This window comes from Camelina sativa, chromosome 9, assembly GCF_030686135.1.
Source record: "Camelina sativa cultivar CO46 ecotype springtype chromosome 9, ASM3068613v1".
NCBI classification, from domain to species: domain Eukaryota; kingdom Viridiplantae; phylum Streptophyta; class Magnoliopsida; order Brassicales; family Brassicaceae; genus Camelina; species Camelina sativa.
Window position 1 is genome coordinate 4,346,542 of NC_141888.1, and position 27,675 is coordinate 4,374,216.

Sequence of the window (27,675 nt, forward strand, 5' to 3'; positions counted from 1 at the left end):
TTTTTTTTGAAACTTTTTAAAGTTTTAATTTGATCATATAAAAAACTGGATTAAACTGAATAAAACTTTTAAACTTGGACGCCTGATAAATCAAGTTTTTCTACTCATTCGTTGTTGGAAACATATTAATCTGATTTATACTAGTTCTGAACCATTGTCTAAAAAATTTCTAACCGATGTGGGACGTTGTACATAGTTCTTTTATTTCCATAAATTTAAAATTCTGGAAATTTAGAAAATGTTAATGGATGACATGTCAAATCTTGATTGGTTGTTTATAATAATTCTTAAAAAAGAAAATTATGTAAATTTAAAAAATGTTAATGAGTGACAAGGCAAATCCCGATAGAATGTTTAAAATCCTATGTGGACGTCTTAAGGAGCTTATAGCTCATCCATTTATTTAGTATAGATTTTTAATAGAGATTAAATATTTAAAATATTTTAAACTTTAGATGTAGTTTAAATATTTGTTACATTTTTTTTAGAGTTTAAATAGTTAAAATATTTTAAACTTTTTATGGAGATATTCATAATATTTTTAAACCTTTATAATAGTTAAGAACTTCCAATATTTATAATATTTAAACTTTTCAAAAATTTTAAATATTATAATATTTATTTTGAAACTTTTTAAAATAATTATTTGATCAAATGAAAAACTGGATCAAACCGAATAAAACTTTTAAACTTGGACGCGTGATAAATCAAGCTTTCCTGTTCATTCGTTGTTGGAAACATATGAATCTTATTTATACTGGTTCTGAACCATTGTCTAAAAATTTTCTAGCCGATATGGGACGTTATACATAGTTCTTTTATTTCCATCAATTTAAAATTCTGGAATTTTAGAAAATGTTAATGAATGATATGTCAAATCCTGATTGGTTGTTTATAATAATTCTTAATATAGAAAATTCTGGAAATTTAGAAAATGTTAATGAGTGAGGTGTCTAATCCCTATTGGTTGTCTAAAATCCTAGGTGGACAGCTTAAAAAGCTTATAGCTCCTACTTTTATTTAGTATGGATTCTCTTTAATTAATAAAAATAAAAATATATGATATTAAATATATATATATATATATACTGTTTAAACCCATGTTAAGAAAAAACACCACATAACATACAAAACTATAATATTGTATTCAAAATTGCAATAAACACATGAAAATGTACTTATAAGATAAAAATTTATGATATATATTAAAATTTGAACATAACTGTAGAACGTAAAATCTTTCAATCTAAATATCTGAATAACCAAAACACAGATGTTTTATACTTCCAATCTAAAATTAACCGAGGTATGCAAAATTAGACAGTAATCATATTAAGCACAAAATAATTGGATTAGGTAAGGAGTTATTGGATAACTTATTTCTTTAAAGTATTAGTCATTAATCAAAGCAGATAGAGTGAACCTAACGACTAAGTATGCAGTAATTGGAGTTAGGGCAACTCTAACTCCACTCTATTTTAGAGTCAAATTTCTATTATAGAGCAACATTTGCTCCAACCCTACTCTATATTTTACTCAAAATAAAGAAAATAATAGGATTGCTATATATATATATATAGCAACTCTATTCTCACCTCTATTTTTTAAACTAAGTATGTTTTAGAGTTGAAAATAGACTAATACATTGAAGGAAAACAGTGCTCTATTTTTTAGTTACTCTATTTTAGAGGAAAATATAGAAATATACATTGGAGATGGTCTAGGGGTAGATTTTTTAAAAACTAAGACATAGATTAGTTTTTTCGGAAACCCAAAAGTAACTTAACAACTCCAACAACTTCATTAGAGTAAAGTACTAATCTTCTCTTCTCTAGTTCCTTGATTCCCGTAGTTTAGTTCGAGAACCAAAAATGTATTAGACTATTATTAGTCAACAATTTCCCACAACAATATAAACAAAATAACATTTAATGATGAAAAACTGGGAGAAGTTTAAGAGGAACTTTCTTCGTAATTGTGACATCACCTGCCTCTTCCATGTCAATATCTTTATCCTCTTCAGGCAGTCTCCACTCAAGGAAGTAAAGCAAGTTCAATAGTCCCAATTCGACAGTCGCAATCGCAAAAGCTATTCCTGGACATATCCTCCGACCAACATCTCAAAATTATTTCCTTTGTAGTCAATAGGACAATCGATAAACCTGTCCGGATTAAACTCCTCAGGGTTTTTCCAAAGATCAGGGCTTCGTCCTATCGACCATGCGTTAACCAAAAGAAGTGTTTTCCGAGGAATGTCGTAGCCTTGAATCTTGATATCAACCATTGTTTCTCTTGGAAGTAAAAGAGGAGCTGCTGGGTGTAGTCTTAAGGTTTCTTTGATCACAAGTTTCAAGTATTGAAGCTTATCAACATCTTCTTCATCGATTCTTTCATTTTGTTTGATTCCAATGCAACTTCGGATCTCATCTTGAGCTTTCTTCATGACACGCGGGTTTTTAATAAGCTCTGCCATTGTCCAAATCATGGTGATGGCGCTTGTGTCTACTCCAGCAAGATATATATCCTAAGTAAACAACGACACAAAACGGTTAATGACATATTTAAACTCAAGTTTTGTTAAGAATACCATATCAAAAAGTACTAAAGATCTAATTTTTATAGATTGATCATTGATTTTGACATACGTTTGAGAAAAGGTTAGGAATCTTATATCGATTGGCATAAGAAGCCTTACTCTAAGTTTTCATTAAATAAAAAAGCCTTGAGGTAATATATTTTGGAATACAGAGAGAGGTTGACTTTTTTGTAAAAGTTTTGAATTAGATTATATGCTTACTTGGATGATTCCTTTGAGATTATCAATGGTGAGCTTGAAAGATTCATCTTGTCCTTGTTTATTTATCATATCTAAGAGCGAGTCAACCATATCAGGACGATCACGAGTTGTTTCTTCTATAGGGTTTCTCAGGTGATCATCAATTATATGATTCAACAGAGTATCAACCTCAGTGAAAACTTGGTGAAGTTTCTTGTGACGTCCTGAAACAAAGTCCATAAACCACCCTACACCAGCAGGGAAAAGATCAGAGCTACTTAGAGATCCAACTTTCTGGACCTCAAACATGAGTTCTTTGATCTTTTCCTTATTGACATGCTTGTTCTCGTCCAAACGCTGCCCAAAGGTGGATCTGAATATGATACTTCCAACTAGATAGAAAATGGTTTGGCTCAAATCCACTGTACTCTTCTTCTGACTTGATTCTTTAAGTTTCTTGACCATCAAATCATTCTCTTCTTCTCTTATGTACCTAAAAGATCGAACCTTTTTCGTGCTGAAAAAGTTAAGAACAGAAACTTTGCGCAGCTCTCTCGAAACCTCACCGTATGACGCAAAGGCGATGTCTTTACCATCACGCCAGAATTTTGATGAGGCGTTGGTCTTAGGTCTTGTACAACACTCAAGGTCATGTACTTTAAGTGCTTCTTCAGCTGCTTCGCTTGATGAGATCACAACCAAATCGAGAAAAAAACCTAGACGGAGAAGCATCACGGGTCCGTGTTTCTTGGAGAGATCGTGAAGCCATATGTGAAGCATCCCTTGTAGCTGATGTAGGTTTCCGATGATCGGAAGCTTCGGTGGGCCAGGAGGAAGATTCTGTTTCGAGTCTTTGATTTTATTTATGAATATTAACGTTAATAGAGCGAGAGGAAGAAGCAACAAGATGAAATACAGAAAAATCGACATTGTTTACGTTTTCCTTTGTTTTGTGTTCTACTTTTCGTGATGTTGAAACAGAGTATTCAGACTATAAACAAAACAACGACGGCAACATAAGTCAGAGTCAATACATAGAAAGTCACTTGTCATGTAGTGTTTGTGACTTGTGAGGATAAGCTTTGCAATTTGTCTTCAAAATCTGTGAACCTCTACTAGTCAAACACTATTCAAATCGTTTTCAAAGAAGTGTAAAAAAATTAAGTAAAAACCATTAATATCAACAACCCAATGGTCCTCATGATGTACCATTAAAACTATATTTATTTCAACAACAAATACAATTAATTAGTGAAATAGATAATATATAATAAACACTACGTACGTACTTTCTTTTGGCTCAATGTTGAAATCTATTTCTACCATAATTTAATACTAAATTTGAATGATAGTCTAACAGTGTTAATAAATTAAGAATAGAAATGTAAAAAAGAAATATCTAAACAATAAAATAAAATTTTAGAATTCTTTTTAAAATACTAAAGATAAGATAATAACTAAATCACTCAGAATATTCACGCTCTCCTTTTTCACTAAACACCAACCCGCCGTCGCCCTAGGTTAACCGACTTCGGTGGCTTTTTCAGTATCGGAGTCGGGGTTTCTCTCTTTAATTAGTTTTGTTTCTCCTTTTCTCGGCACATCCTTCTCTATTTTCTTCCAACGGCATCATTTTTAGTTTTCTAGATCTAGATTTTTAAAGCTTAAATCTTCTCTCATTAGTTTAGTGGCTTGGTATTCTTGTGTTTTAGTCAAGCGCATCTTCAGATCTGGCCGTCCTTCCAAGGCAGAGGCAGTCTTCAACTGGTTTCTTCACTGCCTCAGATAAAGAAATCTCACCAACGTAGATCTAGATCTCCTTACTTTCCTCCTAAAGAGTCTTTAGGATTTGAAGATGTCTCACCGCCTCCGTAGTTCCACGCCGGAGCAACAAAAAGAGGTCGCATGACACTTTTTTCCAGGTCAAGTATTGCAGTTAGGAGATTCTTGTATTTTCATCCGTTTGTGTGGTTTTTCCTATCTCAGATCTGTTTTAAGATTTAATTTTCAAAGATTTAAGTTTTAATTATCTATTTTTGGGTCTCTAATTCCTGATCCGGGTTGTAATTGGGGGGATGTTATGTTTTATGTTGTTTGGGTCTTTTCCCATTTGTCTCCGGGAGTGTTCGGTACTCGCCGGCTTATGACTCTGGAAGGATTGATATCCTTGCCGGCTATGGTATTCTATCTTGTAATTTCACTAGTTATGAATGAAAATCCCGTTGACGAAAAAAAAAAGATAATAACTAAATACCAGGGGCAGAGCTGATGTAGTGAGAGAGTAAGGGGTCAGCTGACCCCACTAAACTTTTTTTTGATGTATTTTTAGTTATAAATTAAAATATATTTCTTCTAAAATTTGTATTTTTACCCCTATAAATTTTCCATTTTAATTTTGACCCTTACAAATTTTACATTTTTACCACATTTAAGACTAAATTTCTATTTTAACCCTCCAAAAATTGTATTTTATCCCATTAAAAAAATCTTCTTTTAACTTTCTAAATTTTACATTTTTATCCTTTTAGAAAAAGAATTTATTTGTACCCCTCAAATTTTTTTTTTCTGGCTCTGACACTGTACTTAACCTAAGCATGGACAATTCCTAGAATATATATTGTTAGAGTTACAGGTGAACATGAAAATGTCGGGACGACTGAGGTGGTGATACCCTGTCTGCAACTAAAAGTCGGATGGAAGGAGAAGGACGTACAATGCGAACGGCCGGTCAAACCACAAAATCAAGCCAAGGAAAGGCAAGATTAGCTCGGCCATCTGGTGGGCTAAGTCAATATATATAATTTGGTAAGAAAGCATAAATCAAGATAAGTCAAAAATGCTATCATGAGAGTGATTTTCCGTGAGATGGGAAAGATCAGCCCAAAGCAAGGCTATTATTAACTTCTATTAATTAGTATGGTCGATAACCCATCAAGAACAAGTCAAAAAGGCTATTTCGAAAGTGTGTTAGCTTAAGCTTGAAGGACAAACAAAGTTAAAAGAATCTTCTAGACTAATCCTACTGAGATATGAATTAGGATTAGTTCAAAGTATTCTAGGAGTTATCTAGTTAGAAACCTATTCAAAATAGGATTTGGTTTTGGTGTTATCTTAATGTCTATATAAAGATGTGTCAAAGGTTGTGGCATAACTTAAGAGAGGTTAAGAGTTTGTGAAAGCTTAGTTTTGAGTAAGTTTCTAAGCAATAAAGGTTTCAAGAGAGTTCTTCTTAAACGTTTTAGTTTGTTTGATTCAATATTTGGTATCAGAGCATTATTGAATTAATCAATGTAAGATGTAGCTTGAACTAAGGGAGATCTGTTCGCAAACAAAGAGTTTTTCTTTGGTTAAAGGAAGAAACCATGGGAGATATAGAAAGAGCTGCAGGCGCGATAGTTACAGCAACGACCCAGCTAAGGAAAGCAACAACTCATCGATTCAATGTCCAATGCTCAATGCCATCAAATATACCGTCTGGTCTATGAGGATGAATGTCGCTCTTCGTATAAACAAAGTATAGGAGGTGATCGAACCAGGATCAGATAATGAAGAGAAGAACGACCTAGCTAAAGGACTTCTGTTCTAGTCCATACCAGAGTCCTTACTTCTACAAGTCGGAAACCTTGCTACTGCTAAAGATGTTTGGGAAGCAATCAAGTAAAAGAACCTTGGAGCAGACAGGGTTCAAGAAGCTAGACTGCAGACCCTAATGGCAAACTTTGATCGGTTAAGAATGAAAGAAGGTGACAAGATTGATGATTTTGTCGGTAAACTTTCTGAGATTTCCACAAAGTCAGCAGCCCTAGGTGAAGAGATTGAAGAATCAAAGCTTGTAAAGAAGTTCCTTAAGAGCCTACCGCGAAAGAAATACATCCACATCGTCGCTAGTCTTGAGCAATTTCTCGATTTGAACAATACTAGTTTTGCTGAGATTGTTGGACGACTTAAAGCATATGAAGAAAGAATTTGTGACGAAGAAGAACAACTAGAAGAAGAACAAGGAAAACTCATGTACACAAATACGGACTCTAAGGCTTATCAAAAGAATTTTGGTGGGAGCACAGGCAGAGGACAAGGAGGCGGTAGGTTCTACGGACGTGGCAGAGGACGAGGCCGGTTTGGAGCTCAACAAGACAGAGGTCATAGAAGGGATAAGTCAAACATTGTGTGCTATAGGTGCGACAAACACTACAATAAAAAGACAATATTGTTACTGATTCAATAGTCACAATATATCAATCTTCTGTCACAAAAGTCTTATTGTGACCAAAATGATACCAATTTCTCTATGTCACAATAAAATGGTCACAAATGAGTCTAAGTCACAAAAAGTCATAAACAATTGTGACGTTTTTAGAGTAACAATTTGTCACAAGTTGTGACAAAAATTATATAGTCACAAAACAGACACAAATTATGACGATTAATACTGTCACAAATATGATACAGAACATGACCCAAAAAGTGTCATATATTTGTTACAAGTTATTACTATTTTAAGTCACTAATTAGTTACTTTTTTCCACCAAAATACGATCACAAGCTAGACACAATTAGTGACTCATTAGAGACACACAACTGTCACAATTTATTATTTTATTTATTATTTATTTTATTTTTATCATCACAATTTATTATTTATTTGTGACCTTTTTCACGTTCCTAGGATTTCTTTTTTTATTAAATTGATTCATCATAATTAAAACAAATATATAATTATAGATTAAATCATGAAAATTAAAAATAATAAGCAAACAATAATATATACATAACAAACTAACACCCAAATACAAAGTTGATACATAAACACAACTGAAAGGAAATACAGACCAAACACAAAGTTAATCATAAACACAGCTCAAAGGAAATACAAACTAGACAATACTAAATATAAGTACAAACCATAGTAGTTAGATAAAGGTGGATGGTCTTGGTAGTGGGGTTGAATTTAGACATTTTGACTTGCAAAAGATTCAACAAGTTTCTCCATAGCTTCAAGTCTTTTCTGGATTTGCTGATTTTCTTCAAGGCTTTTTTTCAGATCAGTTTCCATCTCTTGCATCCGATGTGTTATCGTCTCTACTTCTTCACCAGATTGTGGTACACTTGAAGAGGCACCTACAGATGGTAAAGCCTCACTAAGCGCTCCAAGTCCAAAGATATGACCTTGTTTAGATGATCCAACAGCCTAGAAATAAAAACCAAATACATTAGCTGCCATACACCAAACCAATACAACACACACAACTCAACACCAAACTAATACACGTACGTAACTCAAACCAAACAATAAAACACCACACGTGATTCACAGTTCCATGATGACTAACAAATTTGATCCACCCTAATAACGTATATGGCTGAACCTCAAGATACTAATCACAAATATATAATCTCCAAAATTTTTTAAAGAATTTAAGGTTTTGAAATGTTACCTTGATATAAATCTCATTCTTCTCATCTTTGTCAAGATTTTCAGCTGTCACATTCTCTTCACCAGAAGATTCAAGTTGTTCCAAACGTTCTTGTACATGCTTTTCATAAGTTTCTGCAACCAACCGTGCTCGTTGATCAACATAGGTTCCATCAGGCTTTTGATGTGTTTTCTTCATCACAGCAATAAAAGAGAAATCTTCGTTGTTTGCTTCCTATAAACAAAACAATAAAACTAAGTGAATAAATACAAAAATGATCATGAATATATATTAAACGTGATAGAAAATGTAAACATTACCAAAGCAGCTTGAACTTTGACATACGAACATGAACCTGCTAGATGAGAATGTGGGCCTAAACCATTGCGATCAGACATTCGAGAAGCACGAGCCTTCTCACTGGTTGCTTTTGCTTTTGGTGTTGCCCAATGTGCCTGCATAATCGACCAATAATCAGACAAAATCCAATCTGGTTTTTCTCCTCCCTTCTTAGCATGGCTTATCATTCCTTTGAGGCGATATGCAGCAAGCTTTTTGAACTCTCGTTCAACTTGATAGTTGATAGAAGCATCCCAATTGAACTTTTTCTGAGAAAACAAAGTAATCACACATGATGAGTAATACTGTGAAATCATTAATGAAATCGATTAATGAAAGATAACACATAACATAAAAGGATAGCGTTTACACTGTGTTATCTTTTATACATGTGTTAACAAGCGTTTACACTGTGAAATCATTAATGAAATCGATTAGTGAAAGATAACACATAACATAAAAGGATAGCGTTTACACTGTGTTATCTTTTATACATGTGTTAACATAAAAGTAATCTTTTATACATGTGTTACCACACATGATGAGTAATACTGTGTTATCTTTTCTCCAGGAGTACCATGTGTTATCTTTGAGTGTTTTTCTCCAGTTGATACATGTGTTAACATAAAAGTAATCGGACACCAGTTGATACTTGGGTGTGGTATTTAAACCTGCTCCATTGAAATAAATTACTTTATGAATTATAACTATGTGAAAGTAACCAATAGTATGTTCACTACAAGAAATTTGACTATTGATAGCATAAAAGGATAGCGTTTTTGATGTTTATGCTATCTTTGAGTGAACCGTATATTAAAGATAGCGTTTGGTTATTTGTAAACGCTATCTATGGTTAACAGCGGGAATTAAAATTTGACGCGGGCCAAAACTTGGTTCCTAAAAATTTGTAAACGCTATTGAAATTAAAAGGGGGAAAAAATTCGTCATTTCCCTAAGGCAAAAAAAATAGATCTAAGGCAAAAAGGGTTTTCATTTTTCTCTCTTTCTCGATTTTTCCTCTCAATCGACTTCTCAGTCTCTCAAACTCTCAAACTCTCAAACTCTCAATCGACTTCTCGACTTTTCCTCTCAATCGATTTCTCTGGCTCTCAATCGATTTCTCAGTTTCTATTTCTCTCTTCCTCAACTCGGTTTCTCTTTCTCGATTTCTCTGGCTCTCAATTGATTTCTCAGTCTCTAGCTATTTCTCTCTTCCTGAACTCGGTTTCTCTCTCTCTCGCAACTCGATTTCTCTGTCTCGGAACTCCATCTCTCTCTCTCTCAACTCGATTTCACGGTGGAAACCCTAATCAAGGAGTACACTCGATTCTCACACTCAGATTAGCCGAGTGGGTAATTTTATCTTTGCTTGTTCTCTGATTTGTTGATTTTTTGATAGGGTCTTGTTGGACGATGAGTTCACTCTGATTCTCACACTCGATTCTCTGGTTTTAAATTTGAGTGTATGTGGAGCTGAGTTACGGTCTTGTTGGACGATGGATAAGTCATGGGTTTGGCTACCAAGGTATGACATTATTTCCGGTTTTTTCATTGCACAGAAGTCTTGTTTTCATAGAAAGCTTCAGTATTTCAGAAATACAGTGTTTTAGCTTTTCTATGTATATGTTTGGTCTTGAAATTCGTTTTTAACAGAGATATGCTATTGAACTTTTTAATGTTTGTTGCTTACAGGGCTAGCCTTGAGTATGGGATAGGAGCTAGAAATTTTGTGAATGCAGCAACAACAAGTTTGGGTAATCCTAGTTCTATGCTATGACCCTGCACACATTGCCGGAATTTGTCTCATCAAGGAATAGAGACTATGTTTGATCATCTAGTGATTAGGGGAATGGATGAGAAATACAAGAGGAATTCGTGTTGGAGCATTCATGGTGATAAGAAAATTGCTCAGCCAGATGAAGATCCAAGCTCTGAGTTTGAAGCTTATGATTTGATTAGAACAGCCTTCTTTGATAGTGATTCAAAGCCCAGTAGCCATAGTGAAGATCAGAATGATGATATTGATAGTGTAGAAGAATCTGAGTTTAGAAAGAAGCTACAAGATGCGGAAACTCCTTTGTATTCAATCTGTCCCAACTACACCAAGATATCTGCAATCATGGGGCTTTACAGGATTAAAGTGAAGAGCGGTATGTCGGAGAACTTTTTTGATCAGTTGCTCAAAATGGTTCATGAAATGCTTCCTAAGGACAATGTGTTACCGAGATCAACAGATGAGATGAAGAAGTTTGTGAAAATTTTTGGGTTTGGATATGACAAGATACATGCATGCAAGAACGATTGTATCCTATACAGGAAGCAATATGCAGATATTGAAACCTGTCCAAGATGTGGTATCTCCAGATGGGACAGGGATATGAATACCGGTGAAGAGAATAAGGGGATTCCAGCAAAGGTTCTAAGGTATTTTCCAATTAAAGATAGATTTAGGAGGATGTTTAGATCCAAAAGAATGGCTGAAGACTTGAGGTGGCATTTTAATAATGCAAGTACAGATGGTACAATGAAGCATCCAGTTGATTCATTAACTTGGGCCAATGCGAATGATAAATGGCCTGAGTTTGCTGCTGAACCAAGAAACCTCCGCCTAGGCCTTTCCACTGATGGGATGAATCCTTTTGCCATCCAGAATACGAAGTATAGCACATGGCCAGTATTATTGGTACTCAAAAGAGGATGTTGTTGTCGGTGAAGGAGAGTACTGCTCGTCTGAACCAATGTACAAGGTTGCTGATATTCCAATTGGTCCTAATGTCTCAGTTGTCATTGTTAGGTCTGTACTAGTAGAAAATGCTTCTCTCTGGAGGCCAACTAAAACTGTTGGATCACTTACCCAAGCTGTGGGAGTCAAAATAGCATGGCCAGCTAATAAAATCAAGATGGTTGATTACCAAACTTCTGATTCATCGGTAAAATTTTGATTTTGGTTGATTTTTATGAAACTGTATTATTATCATTCCTTGTTCTGATATATATTTGTTTATGACTGACTTAGGTACATGACATGGTCATCATCTACGATTGTAATGTGGAGGAGGATGAGATAGTTGCTGAGGGTCATATATGGTCTACTGATCCAAACGAAGTGATCAATGATATTCGTCTTGGTTCAAATGCTGCAGTGGTGAAGGTTGATAAGGTGGTTAAGAAAGATGCTTATCTGTGGAGACCAACTACTGAAAATTACTTGATGGAGCATGTATTTCAAGATTATATTGCCTGGCCAATTAACAAGATCAATACTCAACCTTCAAGAGAAGCATCACCAAAAGCATCATCACCTAAGGTATAATTTCCAGTGACTGAATTTTAAGTTAGTCAAATGTTATATAATGATCTTGAGTTGATCTTTAATTTTGTTCTGAGTGGTAGAGTATAAGCTGCAGCGTCGCTAACAGCTCAACAAATGGAAAGAAGACTTGCATGTTGTTGGACTGTGAAAACTCAGGAGAGATCGTTGCAGAAGGTATAGTCATGTCAGCCAATCCGGAAGACACAGTCCACTGTAAACCCTTAGGACCTAATGCTAGCAAGGTATGGGTTAAAATTATAAAGATTGGAACAGCCAAAGTATGGAGACCAAGTGCGGAAGTGGAATGTGTTGCTGATGCTTTAGGTACAACAGTGGCATGGCCTACTGATAAGATTGTAGGGTCTTGAGTTCAACACAGTTGTGTTAGAAACAAACTAGGGCCTTAGCTTGGAACTTGAACAATTGTGTGGTGTTTATGTTTGGCTAACTAGTTTATAAGTTTATTGAACTATTGTGTGGATTATGTTGGTTAGTTGGATTGAAAACCTAATGTTATTTTATAAAAGTTTTCTTCTTCACTTCATTTTGTCGTAAATCAGGAATCCAAACAAATAGCATAAAACGAATGCTACAAAAAGTAATATAAAAATGTAAATAGTCTAAAAATAACGAAATATAATCGCTATTGTATACACTTAAATATGGCGGTTATAAAAACGTTATAGTTTTTGTCAACATTCAATAGCTCGCTAAAAACGTTATTGTTTATCAACATTCAATAGCGCGCTGAAAACGTTATTGTATATCAAAATTCAATAGCACGATAAAAACGTTATCTAAAGTGTCAGACTTTTTATCGCGGGCGATGACATAGCGTTTACCAAACCGCTATCATATGATACGGTAGCGTTTTTCAGGCGCTATCAATAGTCAAATTTCTTGTAGTGGTTGAAAAAAATCCATACCGTTTAGCTCCATTTAAGCGAGATGGATGCAACACAGGTAAACTCGAACGATCCACAAATGGCTCTTCCATGCGTACACTATAAACATATAAACATACAGAAGTTATCAATCCCCAATTTTATCAAGTGAAAAATTAAAGCGTTCATATCAAAATGACTCTCATCTAAATTAACAGAGATTAACAGAGAAAAACGACTCTTAATAGAGATTAACAAGATTTGTAAAAACTGTAAGCAGAGAATATGTAAAACCAAAACAACAACGACTAGCAGAGATTTGTAAAACTTGGAAGACTGATGGCGAGTAGATATTAGTAATTTAAGATCTAGATTAACTTCTACAAAAAAAAAAAATTTATAGAAATACCTTTCAATGAGATCTGTGATATGAAAAACAGTCCACTAAGTCTTATAAATGTGAAGTGGCGTAGAGACCTGAGAAGTAGAGGGAGGTGGTTAAATAGTTTTGACGCAGTTTTAGGGTTTTTAGGAGTTGGGGAAATTTCACCAAAAATTAAAGCGGTAATGAAAATTTTAGGTTCTATAATTGGGAAAAATTAAGGCGCTATTTTGGTTTAATAAACAAAATTTTAAGGATCTAGAAAATTCTAATATGGTTAATTTGTTTTCTCAATTAACTTGTTTGCATATATCTCTTTAGGTACAAATATCTAAAAAATTGGAGACAATATTATTCCAACCGACTTGATTGGTTTAGTGTAAATAAAACATAGTCTAGGTTCTCATCAATATTAACGACATATTTCTTAAATCCAAACCTAGACATAGTCTTTACTACTGCAAAGAATGCTGTTTAGCTAAATGAGAATGCATGCAGTGAAAGATCACATAGACAAAAATAAAGCCAACGCAAAAACCTTTTCACCGTAAAATGTTTCTAAGAAGTTAGCGTTCATACCTAGGAGGTTCGTATTCAAGAGCAAGCAGAGGTATCTTTGTACAAGTTACACCAACATTTCCAACCTATGAATAAAGTTATGTTTACATCAGATGGTCAGAGTACTACATAAGCAAAGTTTTAGTGTTTGTGCAATTTGAGCCAAAAGAGCTAATCAGATATCAATAATTCCAAGCATACCTGTTGCAGTTCCTATTCCCATCAATGAAGAACCCGCATTCGCCATTATAGCTCTCACAATAAGCAAAATCCACATTCACCAATCCAGGAATCTACAAAGCAAAGACAAAGAGAGCTGATAAATCATATACAATACATAAAAATGATCATAGGAAGTACATTAAAAAGCCATATCGTAATGATATCAGATATCCCACGAACCCCCTGACGGAGTATATCATCAGCTAGATTAAATGCTTCTGTTACCGGAGTAGACTGAGAGACAGCTGTAAGTAACTTGTCATTTGGAATGACGATGAGCGTGTCAACATTGTCTCTGAGAGATGCAAGCCCTTCTTGCAAATAAAATCAAACAAAAATGCTTTTTCTTACAAATTAACGAAACGAAAGCATGAAAGAGGAGAACTTTAATACAACAAATTGACTAAATATCAATTTTAAAGATGGGTATTGCAAAGTTTTTGCAGCATTTACTCAAAAACAAGGTTAAGAGATTGAAGAAATCCCGAGAAAAAGCTTCAATTTTTGGAATTGGGACATGAATGAAAAACTTTAAAAAGTGAAGTATAGCTTAAGCGAAATCGGACCAAAACCAAGATTGAAGAAGATTCATACCAGAGATGACTGCTCTGTAAAAAGACTGCTGCTTTAGCTCATCTCCATCAGAAAATTGAAGCTGGCGGAGGATCTTGATAGTCTCTTCACTGAAATTCTTCTCCGGGAATGACTTCACATCCTTAGCCAAAGTTAATTAAACGAAACACTAATTCAAGCCATAAGCATAAAGAAAGAAGTATAAAAAAAGAACAAGAGAAGAAAAAAAAAAACAAGCAGAACTCTCTCAACAAGCGTGTGAAGAAGATGAGCATAATTCTCCATTTCCATATCTTTCTCACTTATGGAGGCGTGTGAAGACGACACGGAGACACGTCTCTCCTTCTTTTGTAACCTAAGCTACTTCCAACTGGGCTTAAAACAATTCACCTACGGCCTGTTCTGCAACTCTACACAAAGAACATGTCCAAAACCATTGACGACTTATGTTGATTTATTCTGTTTTTGTTTCCCAAATCCAAACCGATTCTTCTCTCAATTAGTTTGAGAAAAACACAGAGATATAACTAATTGACACAAAAACAGAATAAATAAACACAGAGATATAACAAATTAATTTGACAATTTGCTAAGATACAAAATAACTAAATAAATTACTGACAGGTTCTTTGAATAGATCCTTGATATCTTTATAAGAGTTCACACGCTTTTTGAGAACAATAGAAGAAACAAAGCAAGCATAACACTCCGTTAAGCAAAGCAACACACATAACTCAAAAAATAGATATCTTTATTCCTGCGGCTGCAACCATGAAAAATTTATTGAACTCGGACGTAATCAACAGACTTATTAATCAAACCAAAAAAACTGTCTATTCTTCATCCAAAACTGTTCGGCATCAAAAGTTTAAGCATATCTACGACGACTTGTTCCCTTTTTTTATAGGGATGAAGCTGTCCATGGCCATAACAAATCCTCGTGTCGTTTAAATCGAATTCATGTTGAACTTTTTCCTCTTTTTTCATTTCTTGAACAACTCCATCTTCAGGATGAAACTCTCCATCTCCGGGATGAAACTCTCCTCCATCCTCATAATAAAACGTTTTGTTTAGATCGAATCTATGGTGAACTTTTTTCTTCTGCTCTGTTATTTGAACAGCTTGTACTTCTTCCACATTTTGAACAATTTCCAATTCAATCGTTTCTTGTTTCAGGTTTCCTATAAACACGAAATTACCAAAAATCAATATGAATACAAAACATCGAACATATATACAAGTTATTACCTTAAACCTCTTCCTTTTTTTTTTGGCCTGAACAAATCTGTAAGTGAGAATATGAGTTAATTAAAACAACTAACCAGAATTGGGAGCAAAATCCATTAGACCAAAGAACAACAAAACTCTCCAACAATAAAAATTATAAGTGAAGTATAGCCTTTTATAAATAAAACAAGTTTTAGTATTACACCTTAGCTAAACAAACTAAATATATATCTCCTAAAATCTAGGAAGATTTATTCAACATGACTTATTTATTCAACATGACTTAGTCACCAAAACTTAAGAATCATAAAATTTACATCGAGGAGCTGAAATAGAGGGTAGATTAGAATCACATAAGGAATTTTTTTCACAAAGGTCCAAGCTACTACTGGTCGTCGTTTATGTTCGTTAGTGACTTCAGGAACAAATACCTCATCGTTTGCAGGCAGATCAGTTCTGGTAGCCTTTCTCCTCAATTTTGTTTTTCCTTCACGAGATGTAGAGCTGAAGAGAATACTATTGCCATCTTTTTTGTTTTGTTTGTTGAATAGGTCGAGTCTCTGTCCCATCTCATTAGTTTAGTTTTGCTGTAAACTAATACCTAAATTAATAAGAACATACATGGCTATCTTAATTCAATTTTATAATGTTCTCTAATTTTACTTTCTCAAATTTATTTTCAGGTGTTCAGAATGTCTTCTAATAGTGATTTATATGCTACAAGGCGTTGGATGTATGAAAGAATCGATCCTACAACCAATAAAGTTTCAAACACTTATTGTCAAGGGTTGGAAACATTTTTAAACTTTGCTAAAAGTCAACCTCTGTTTCTCGAGAAGCAAAAGCTGTTTTGTCCATGTATAAAGTGTGAGAATGATCCAAAGTTACAAGAAGAACGTATCGTATCGACACACTTATACAACAAAGGATTTATGCTTAACTATTGGGTTTGGACTTCTCATGGGGAAGATTACAATATGTTAAACAACGATTCTGAAGAAGATGTGTTCAGAACTGAGTCTCACACAGAGCCAGTAGATCCTTATGTGACAATGGTTTCAGATGCATTTGGTAATACAGAAACAGAGTTTGATCAGATGTTGGAAGAAGAGCCTAATGCTGAGGCAAAAAAGTTTTTTGATATGTTGGATGCTGCAAAACAGCCAATTTATGATGGATGTAAAGAAGGTCTTTCGAAGCTCTCATTAACGGCTCGGCTTATGAGTTTGAAGACAGATTATAATCTATCTCAAAAATGTATGGACTCAATTGCTCAAATGATGCAAGAATATTTGCCAGAAGGTAACCACTCACCAAAGTCGTACTATGAAATCAAGAAGCTTATGCGGTCTTTGGGTTTACCATATCAAAAGATTGACGTTTGTCAAGATAATTGCATGATATTCTGGAGAGATGCTGAGAAGGAAGAGAAGTGTTTGTTCTGTAAAAAAGATAGATTTCATCCTACTCAGAAGATTGGGCAGAAAAAAATTGCATATCGTCAGATGTTTTATTTGCCGATAGCCGATAGACTGAAGAGATTATATCAGTCTCTTAATACTGCAAAAGAAATGAGATGGCATGCAGAACACTTAGCGAATGATGGAGAAATGTGTCATCCATCTGATGGAGAAGCATGGAAGCATTTTCACAAGGTACACCCTGATTTTGCATCTGAACCAAGAAACGTTTACCTTGGATTATGCACAGACGGTTTTAATCCATTTGGTATGTCGGGACATAATTATTCATTGTGGCCTGTAATATTGACTCCATATAATCTGCCACCTGCGTTGTGTATGAAGCAAGAATTTATGTTCCTAACCATTCTAGTTCCTGGGCCAAATCATCCTAAGAGAAGTCTGGATATTTTTCTTCAACCATTGATAGAAGAGCTGAAAGATTTGTGGGTTCACGGTGTAGAAGCATATGATATTTCTACTAAGCAGAACTTTCTCTTAAAAGCTGTACTCATGTGGACGATAAGCGACTTTCCAGCTTATGGTATGCTTTCTGGATGGACAACTCATGGTCGGTTAGCATGTCCTTATTGTTTGGATCAAACTGGTGCCTTTTGGTTAAAGAATGGTAAAAAAACAAGTTGGTTTGATTGTCATCGGTGTTTTCTACCAATTGATCATAGCTATCGGCGGAATAAAACAAATTTCAAAAAAGGAAAAGCTGTAGATGATAGTCCACCAGAGATACTAACAGGCGAGGAACTCTACAATGAAGTTTGTTGTTTACCAAAAACAGTGGACTGCGGAGGAAACCATGGACGATTAGAAGGATACGGTAAAACGCACAGCTGGCATAAACAAAGTATTTTGTGGGATCTACCATATTGGAAGGATCATAAACTTCGATATAATCTTGACGTGATGCACACTGAAAAGAATTTTTTAGATAATATCATCAATACTTTACTGAATGTGCAGGGGAAAACAAAAGATAACATCAAATCACGACTTGATTTGCAAGAGCACTGTAATCGCAAAGATTTGCACTTAACAGCTGATGGAAAGGCACCTATCCCAATTTTTAGACTACAACCAGAAGCAAAGGCAGTGTTTTTACGATGGCTCCAAAAGGATGTTAAATTTTCAGATGGATATTCCTCAAGTTTATCTAACTGTGTTGATCTAGCTGGAGCAAAATTAACATGAATGAAAAGTCATGATTGCCATGTTTTAATGCAACGATTACTTCCAATTGCGTTTGCTGAGCTTATGGATAAATCTGTACACGATGCATTATCCGGTAAGTTTTCAACTTTGTTTATTTTATTTGAACAATTTTGACTTTGTTTTTACGATTAACATGTCTTTTTACGAATTGACTTTGTTTGATGTTTATTTATTATGTGTCTAAGTGTTCTCTTGTTCTGTCTATTCAACGTATAGTAACAAGTATCATATAATATTATGTGTCTGGTAAGAAGCTACGGACAACCAAAATTATAGACGCAATGATCTCAAGCGGCTCTTTCGAAGATTGGAGCAGAGCGTTCCTCAACACCAACGACGAGATAAACGGTCCAGTCCTCACTTCCACTCTCTTTCTCCCTAAAACATCCGTCGAAGGTATCAACGTCATGTCACCACTCGTAGCTTCTTACCATATCGTTCCACAATGGCTTGACTTCTCCGTCATAAGTCTCATGAAGCCTTTGTGGAACGATATGGTAAGAAGCTACGAGTGGTGATGTGGCGTTGATACCTTCGACGAATGTTTTAGGGAGAAAGAGAGTGGAAGTGAGGACTGGACCGTTTATCTCGTCGTTGGTGTTGAGGAACGCTCCGCTCCAATCTTCGAAAGAGCCGCTTGAGATCATTGCGTCTATAATTTTGGTTGTCCGTTGGTGTTTATCTCGTCGTTGGATTGTTTTTGTTAGTTTTCTATTTTGTTGTTGATATTTCTTTTGTCTCGAATTTCTATTTCTTTTTGGTTTTTCTTTTTAGTTTGACGTAGCTGCTCTATAAATAAAACCTCTAATGCTTGTAAAATGGATCATCCTTGAATTGAATTAATAAAGAGTTATCTGACAAAAGAAGTGTGTGTCACCTCTGTTTTTGTGTAGGAAAACAGAGTTTTTCCTCTGCTTTTCATGAAGAAAACAGAGAACCCTTGTTTTTTTATTCTTGACTCGTAAGAATAACGTAAACAAGTCATTTTTACAGACAAGTGTTCACTATAGTTCTTTGTGTTCACTATAGTTTACGATTCAAGTGTCCTTTTTTTATTCTCTTTGTTTACGAGTCACTACAAGAGATAAAAAAAAAACACAAACAAGTCCTTTTTATTCTCTTTGCTTACGACTATAGTTCTTTGTATTTTTTTATCTCTTTGTTTATGAGTCAAGTGGTCTACGTCTAAAGCTGTTGTATATTTCTCCACTAATCTATTTAATTTTCTATGGTTAGAACTTTATTCATATAATGATCTTTTTTTTAGGTGCTAGCTTATTTTTTCGAGATATATGCGCAAGAACTATACACAAAGATGGTGTTGCGATGCTGCAAAATAATATATGCATGGTTTTTTGTAATTTGGAGAAGATATTTCCTCCATCCTTTTTCGATGTTATGGAGCATTTGGTGATTCACTTGCCACACGAAGCTAGTCTTGGCGGACCTGTGCAGTTTAGATGGATGTATTGTTTTGAACGATACATGGGCCATCTAAAGAAAAAAGTAAAAAATAAGGCAAAAGTAGAAGGATCGATTGTTGAACAATACATCAACGAAGAAATTTCTACTTTTTGTACTTATTACTTTGAACCACACATAAAGACAAAACATCGAACAGGAGATCGACACTATGATGGAGGTAATCAAGACGATACTCATGAGTTTGATGGAATTCCAGATATATTTTCTCAGGCAGGGAGGGGCAGTGGTAAAGAAATACATATATGGCTCCAAGATAGAGATTATCATATTGCACATACATATATTTTGCAGAACTGCGATCAATTAAGATCATTTGAAAGGTACGTAAAAATAATATACACATATGTACTTTAATTTATATATTAGTAGATTGAGTGTCATAAATCATAATTTTTTTTCATGAATTTATATTTATATAGGTTATTTGATGAGAGCATGATTGCGACTAATCCTGGGATTACTAAAAACAATTTAACCAAGCTTAGAGAAAAAACATATTCAACCTGGTTACAAAAACATGTAAGTGTTTTTTAAAATAAAATAAAATATGTGCATGTATCTTTGCTAAGCTTATATTATACATGATTTTTTTTGTAAGCTTAAAATATGTGCATGTATCGTGGTTGTTGAATATACATCATTTTTTTTTAAACAGGTGGAAGATACCTTGAACAATAATTCATATCCAAATTGGTTGTTGAGTCTCGTTCATGGTCCAATGGTTCAAGTTACTAGTTGGCCAATGTATTTTTGTCGTGGATATATGTTTCACACATATGATCATGGGAAAGACAAAAAGAATGCCAATTATGGAGTTTGTGTGAAAGGTGTAACATCTTCCGGCTCAAGTGAAGAAGCTGCTGAGTTTTATGGAGTATTGAAAGAGATTTATGAGCTGCATTATCCAGGACCAGTTGATCTTAAAGTCGTGGTTTTCAAATGTGATTGGTATGATTCAACCATTGGGAAAGGTATACGAAAAAACAAGTCAGGGATCATTGATATTAATGCTAAAAGGCATTATCAAAAGTACGATCCTTTTGTGTTGGCTTCACAAGCAGATCAGGTATGTTATGTTCCATATCCAAGAATGACTCAGCCGAAAAAAGATCAACAATGGGAAGCAGCAATTATGATACAGCCAAGAGGAAAAGTATTGGTCAACCAAAATCTGGATTTCACTGCACTGCAACATGATAACACTAATTCTGTTGTCCAATCTGATTCATTGCACATTGAGACACTATTATATCCAGATGGTCAACCAGAAGATCTTGATGATCCAATACTAGAAGAAGAAGTTGGATCAGACGCTGAAGATGGGAACTCTGATATCGAATTAACTACTGACGACGAATGTGAGTAATAATTTTCAGATTATTTTATGTCATTTGAACTCTTTTGGAAAAATTGTATTTTCAGCTCTTTTTTTTTCCATTATTGAAACTATTTTATTATTTAATTGGAGTAACAAAAGTGGTAATAACTATGTCACAATTTATGACTAAACACAAAGGTAACTAAAATAGTGACTAATTTTGACTAGGTAGTTACAAAATATTTGTAACTAAAAGTGACGTAAATATAGTCACAAAAACCGTATAATTTAATTACCTTATTTAGTTACAAATCCGTAATTATATTTGTGACTAAATATTTTGTAACAAATTCGACACAAATAGTGACCAAAATTAGTTACTTTTAGGTCGGTCACAATATTATAACTAAACAGTGACATATATATGACCATTTTAAATACGTCACATTTTCGTATCTAAATCGTTATAATATTATGACAGAACGAACAGTCACAATTTTTCCGTCACAATATTCACTTTTTCTTGTAGTGAAAAGTGGTCACTATGCATCCAATTGTCCTGATAGGTTGTTGAAGCTTCAAGAGACACATGAAACTGAAGATGAAGATACACACCAGGCAGATGAGCTGATGATGCATGAGGTTGTCTACCTCAATGAACAGAATGTTAAACCAATCAGGATGGATACACATACAGCCGATGATAATGTGTGGTACCTAGATAATGGTGCCAGTAATCATATGACTAGAAATTTGAGTTACTTCTTCAAAATTGATGAAATAGTCATAGGCAAGGTTCGTTTTGGAGATGCCTCTCGCATAGACATCAAAGGCAAAGCGTCTATTCTGTTTATATGCGAGAATGGTGATAGAAAAGTTTTGAATGAAGTATATTTTATCCCAGAGCTGAGAAGTAATATCATTAGCCTTGGTCAGGCTACAGAAGCTGGATGTGATGTGAGGATGAGAAAGAACTATTTGACTCTGAACGATCGAGATGGTAAGCTACTGGTAAAGGCTAACAGGTCTAGGAACAGGCTTTACAAAGTTGTGATGCAGGTTGAGAGCATTCGATGCTTACAAGTCACAACAACAAGTGAATCTTCAAAGTGGCATGCAAGACTATGACACATAGGGATCGAGAATATGAAGAACATGTTGGGAAAAAGAATGGTCATGGGTGTACCTATGTTTACAGTTGATAAGGAAACATGCTCATCCTGCTTATTTGGAAAACAAACAAGACAAAGTTTTCCAAACAAAACTGCTTACCGTGCTTCACATATACTAGAGCTTGTTCATGGAGACCTTTGTGGACCCATCACACCTACAACAGCAGCAGGTAACCGATATATTTTTGTCTTGATTGACGATCACTCTCGCTACATGTGGACACTACTAATGAAAGAGAAGAGCGAAGCTTTCCCAAGATTCAAGAGGTTTAAAGCACTTATAGAACAAGAGTCAGGAGCTAAGATAAAAACGTTTTGAACAGATCGAGGAGGAGAGTTTGTGTCAGAAGAATTTAACAAGTTTTGTGAAGAATGCGGCATACAGACACTGAACAGCACCTTACTCACCACAACAAAATGGTGTAGTTGAGAGAAGGAATAGGACACTACTTGAGATGACCAGAAGTATTCTTAAGCATATGAGAGTACGAAATTATTTATGGGGAGAAGGTGTACGCATGAAACTTACCTGATTAATAGGTTAGTTACTAAAGCTTTAGTAACCAAGACGCCATATGAAGCTTTCAAACAGAGGAAACCAAACCTGGAACATCTTCGAGTATTTGGGTGTATCGGTTATGCAAAGATTGAGTCACAATGATATGCTTAAATTTACCCTAGAGCTACTCTCTCAAATTAAGAGATCACTGCAGTACTTAGAGGTCGAATTCCACAATGACTCAAGACTACACAATAAATTATAAAGTTTTTCAATTATGCTAAACAGATTAAATTGAATAAAAAGCAATGCAAAATATTAAATAAAACTGTTGTAAATTCAATGGATCAAAAAGCTAGGCCTAGGGAATTTCTCAGGAAATTATGAATTATAAATCAATCAATAAATTAGGATTCAAACAATTAAGAACAGATCTAGAACTCTAAACACTTTTGTAAATTAAATCAGTTCTCACTGCAAATAATATCTAAATTTAAAACCAGAAAATCCAAATCTCTTTGTAAAATTCTAGGTTAAAAATCAGCAATAAAATCAGGTTTAGATTGTTCACAAAATTATTAAATCAAATCTCTTTGCAAGAAATAATTTTGCTCATCAAAAGGTTTTATCAGGAAAATCAATTATATTCTCATATCAATTTATTTTCCTAGAGTATTAATTCTAGATGGCCAATCAAGGATTAATATGAAGAACAACCTAAGATGAAGATCTAGATAGATAATGAATCCTAAATAATTAGATCTAATAATTCATAAAATCCCTGTGAAAAACCCTGAACCTAACAAACAAACTACTCAGACATATTCAATGAAGAACAAAACATAATTCTGAATAATAAGCAATAGAGATTAAAAGAGTAAGAAAGGAGTTTAAGAATTCTTCTCTCAAAGCAGTTCAGATCTCTCTCTCCAATAGCTCTCAAAAATCTCTCAGGGTTCCAGAAAAATAAAACTTGATAGAATAAAACTTAAGGGTTTGGAAAACCTAAAAACTATATATATATGTCCTAAACACGTCAGGGACTAGTTTTGCAAATATGGAAAACTTCGGGCAACTTTGTAAAACTTCCAAATTTGGCTCTCTCGTCAGTTTGGACTAGGTGTCGATCGATGCTAAGTCAGTGTCGATCGACACCATCTCCTCTGATCGATTCCAAGTTGATTTCTTGCGGATTATTGCTCCAAACTGATCAAGATTGCTCCACTTTACTCCTTTCATGCCAAAATCCTAGAAAACCTGTAAAGACTCAAAAACATCCTAGAAAACAAATCAAAAGACACTAAAAGACTCTTTATATCATGGTTAAAAACCACAAAAACCATGATATATCAACTTCCCCAGACTTAGCCTTTGCTTGCCCTCAAGCAAAACAAAAACTTAGACCTGTGAAAGAGGTTTGAAAACAGGCAACTCACTCAATTGCATGATGATTCTTATTCACACTCTTCATTTACCTGACTCAAGAACTTACTTCTTATACTTAACCATGATTAGCATCAACATTCCTTTCTCAAATCCCACAATCCCTTGGAATCTCGGAAATCTCCATTGTCATCTCATTAGTCAATATTAAAGCATAAATAAGGTGAATTCTTACCTTGGGTGGCATGTGGACTCTCTTCAGGCCAGGACTTTCTTCTTACATCTCCTTTCCTCTCCCTTTTCTCACTTCCAAAAGTTTTTCTTTTCTCTTTTTTTTTTTTTCAAAGGTGTAAGCGAATACCGGGGTCATCGGTAATTTACCTACCCCTCGCTTCCAAGCTTTGTGTGATCATTTGACTCAAAAGTAGAATAATGAGGTCACAGGTAATTTACCTACCTCTCCAAACTGATCAAAATCATCTCATCTTTTATTCTTTATATTTTTTTTTCTTAAAGCACTGAAGGGAAGAGAGAGGGGAGACATACTTTGAAAAATTGCACTGTCTTGTATGGCCCGAAGAAGAAGTCTAGTCCACTGATTTCCAACCCCAAAGTAAGAGATTAAGTCCGGTTAAAATGCTAATAAAGGTTGAGACAACGTTAGATCAAACAGATATCCATTGAATAAGGGCTTTCAGGATTGTTGATAAGGCTCATAGTCTTTCTAAGCTTCAGTTCTGAGATCAAGCATAAACAAGTAATCATTAGAGTGTTAGCCAAATAAGAGAAATCATTAATCAAGATCATAATTCCTAAAGACAAAAAGAAAAATTTGAAAAATTTGACTCAAACTTTATGGTTTTGACTGACACAACTGAAACTCAAAAACAGAAATCATAGTTAGTAACTAACCTCCCCCAGACTTAAACAACACTGTCCCCAGTGTTATCAAGTAAGAGGAAAACAAAAATAGAAATAAAATAAACAAAAATCAAAATCAAAAAAAAAAAAAAAACCTACCAGTGGGTTGCCTCCCACTAAGCGCTTGTTTTCAGTCATTAGCTTGACTGTATTGGAGCTCAGGCATCCGGAAGAGCAGAACATGGCATTGAAGTCTTCTTCATCCAAGGTGGTGTATAAGCTTTAGGTGCATGAGGTCTGCCAAGGTTGTTAGGAACAAGACCAGGGCGGGATTTCAGGATGGTTGTGCTTCTCTTATGTCGTGCAAAATCATCAACAGAAGAAACAAGTGCTCAACGATAATCTCGTGGCTTGGTTAACTGCAAAACAGTTTTTATCTCTTTGAAATTCTTGTTGATGATAGGAGGAGGATTAGGTGCAGAAGAGGTGTACCTTTGCCTTACTTGAGGACTCTGGAATGTGGAGTGGGAGACTTTCTGTTTGGGAACAGAGTTCTGACTTGAAACATCAGTCTTAGAGCTGTTCTGTCTCGGTCGTGGAGGGGTGTCAATCGATACCCTGTTGTTAGTTTCGATCGACACTGCTTCTGATGCTCGTGTTGCAGCAACCTTCTCAACAGAAAATGTCTGTCCATCAATAGTAGGAGCCCTCCTCAGCTTATCCATCTCAAAATTCATTCTCAAACCATCCACATTTAGTGCTATGTGTCCTTTCTGCACATCAATGATGGCACCAGCTGTAGCCAAGAAAGATCTTCCTAAGATGAGAGGATCTTTAGGCTCTTGATCATACTTCAGCACCACAAAGTCAGTGGGAATCATGAAGTTGCCAACCTTAACTGGAATATCCTCTAAAACACCTTCAGGAGTTCTTCTGGATCGATCAACTAGGATTAGAGAAATCTGAGTTGGCTTGAATTCTGTCATCCCAAGTCTCACAGCAACAGAATATGGTATCAAGTTGATGCTAGAGCCAAGGTCACAAAGTGAGTGAGAAAACCTTCCTGCTGAGATAGAGCAATCAAGTACAAAGCTTCCAGGATCTGGTAACTTCTTAGCAGTCCTACATTGAATGATTGCACTCACTTCCTTAGAGACAACAACTTCCTGCTTTCTCTCCTTCTTCCTCTGAACAGGCTGGTTCAACAGAATTGCACTAACATCCTTAGTTAGCAAGGCTCCTTCTTCAGGGCTCAAACCATTGGATACCATTCTCTTCACATAGCATTTAAGAGGTGGTGAAAGCTTCACTGCATCAATTAAAGGCATCTCAATCATCACCTTATCCATCATAGCCTTGCATCTAGCTTCCTCCATCCCTTGCTTAGACTTTCTTGGCTAGGGAAAAGGAATCTTAGGCTTGTAGACCCTTTCAGCAGCTGGAACCTGAGATTTTGCGGTTTCTGGGCTCGTCTGGGATGAGTGTCAACCGACACCCAGGTGGTGTCGATCGATACCATCATCTGGAGTCGAGGATTTGGTCGATTTTTCACCCAGTTCGGCAGAAGCAATTTCAACATCATCTTCATCCCTCACAGATATGGCATTACAAGCATGCTTGGAGTTTGACTCAGTTCTTCCAGGAAGAAAACCCTCTTGTCGTTTGACAGACCCAGCAGTCTGAATAACCTGATTCTCCAACTTCTTGACATGAATGTTCAATGCTTCAATCTTTCCATTCAGCTCAGTGTAGACATGTCAATCTTTCCATTGAATGTCACTGTCAAATTCTCTTGACCTTGTAGAAGCTGCTCAAGCATGGCCTCCATTCTACTCTCAGAAGAAGTCTTAGGAGGTGGAGACTGATAAGATGAATTCCCATAGGTTCTTGTATAGCCATTGTTCTGTTGCTGCTTCTGGTCACCATTGTAAGGTCTGTTTCCTTGCTGATTACCGAATCTCTATCCCTGATACCCAGCTCCATACACATAGTTGACATTCTCCTCTGAATTCTCTGGCTCTGGCTCAAATGTCTCAACTTCAGCAGCAAATTGGACTGACTTCTTTCCCACAAGAAGATTGTGCACTGAATCAAGCTTAGCATTAACAGAAGCTACCTGATTTGAATCATATCCTCCATGTAATCTCTTCCTTCCAGCATCTGCTCTCTTAGTACTATTGCTAGCAGCTAAGTTCTCAATCAACAATTCAGCATCTTCTGGCATTCTTGTCTTGAAATTCCCATGACTTGCAGCATCTAAAGCCAACTGATACTCCCAGTCACACCCTCTGAAGATGATACTTAGCAATTGAACCCTTGAGAAACCATGGTGTGGACAGTCCCTTTGGTAAGCCTTGAATCTCACCCAAGCTGCTTTGAAGGCTTCATCTGGTCTTTGCTTGAAAGAAGACAGCTTGATTCTCAACTCATCTGACATTGCATCATCATAGAAGTGGTTGAGGAAGGCCACCTTGACATCACGCCAGCTTGTCAATGATCCAGCAGGCAGCTGTTTCAACCACTGAGATGCCTCTCCCGCAAGTGAGTAAGGGAAGAGTTTGCAGAAGATGTAGTCCTCAGTC

The 27,675-nt window shown here is 35.3% G+C and overlaps 2 protein-coding genes and 2 pseudogenes across 3 annotated transcripts; 3 read left to right on the forward strand and 1 right to left on the reverse strand.

Annotated features, from left to right (window-relative positions):
- Positions 1 to 1,778: 1,778 nt before the first annotated feature.
- LOC109125028 (cytochrome P450 71B3-like) lies at positions 1,779 to 3,955 on the reverse strand (annotated as a pseudogene). The gene is made up of 2 exons (XR_015564995.1): positions 2,798 to 3,955; positions 1,779 to 2,524 (listed from the first exon to the last, which is right to left on the reverse strand). The product of XR_015564995.1 is annotated as a cytochrome P450 71B3-like (transcript).
- A 12,416-nt stretch (positions 3,956 to 16,371) lies between these two features.
- On the forward strand, positions 16,372 to 21,285 carry LOC147937708 (uncharacterized). The gene is made up of 4 exons (XM_087467819.1): positions 16,372 to 18,448; positions 19,643 to 20,180; positions 20,280 to 20,379; positions 20,516 to 21,285. Exons 1-4 carry the CDS (start codon positions 18,355 to 18,357, stop codon positions 21,224 to 21,226), a joined length of 1,443 nt encoding a protein of 480 aa, XP_087323945.1. The 5' UTR covers positions 16,372 to 18,354; the 3' UTR covers positions 21,227 to 21,285.
- On the forward strand, positions 16,621 to 18,354 carry LOC104714995 (uncharacterized). Its single transcript, XM_087465227.1, has one exon. The coding sequence runs from the start codon at positions 16,621 to 16,623 to the stop codon at positions 18,352 to 18,354; it is 1,734 nt and encodes a 577-aa protein (XP_087321353.1).
- A 6,129-nt stretch (positions 21,286 to 27,414) lies between the features above and the next one.
- LOC147937709 (small nucleolar RNA R71) lies at positions 27,415 to 27,515 on the forward strand (annotated as a pseudogene).
- The last annotated feature ends 160 nt before the right edge of the window (positions 27,516 to 27,675 follow it).

Bases quoted from the DNA above. Each gene is read 5' to 3' on its own strand.
- LOC104714995 (XM_087465227.1), top strand. From the start codon at position 16,621: ATGCTTAACTATTGGGTTTGGACTTCTCATGGGGAAGATTACAATATG.
- LOC147937708 (XM_087467819.1), top strand. From the start codon at position 18,355: ATGAAAAGTCATGATTGCCATGTTTTAATGCAACGATTACTTCCAATT. The intron at 18,449-19,642 runs GTAAGTTTTCAA...TCTTTTTTTTAG, and splicing joins TGTACACGATGCATTATCCG to GTGCTAGCTTATTTTTTCGA. The intron at 20,181-20,279 runs GTACGTAAAAAT...ATATTTATATAG, and splicing joins CAATTAAGATCATTTGAAAG to GTTATTTGATGAGAGCATGA.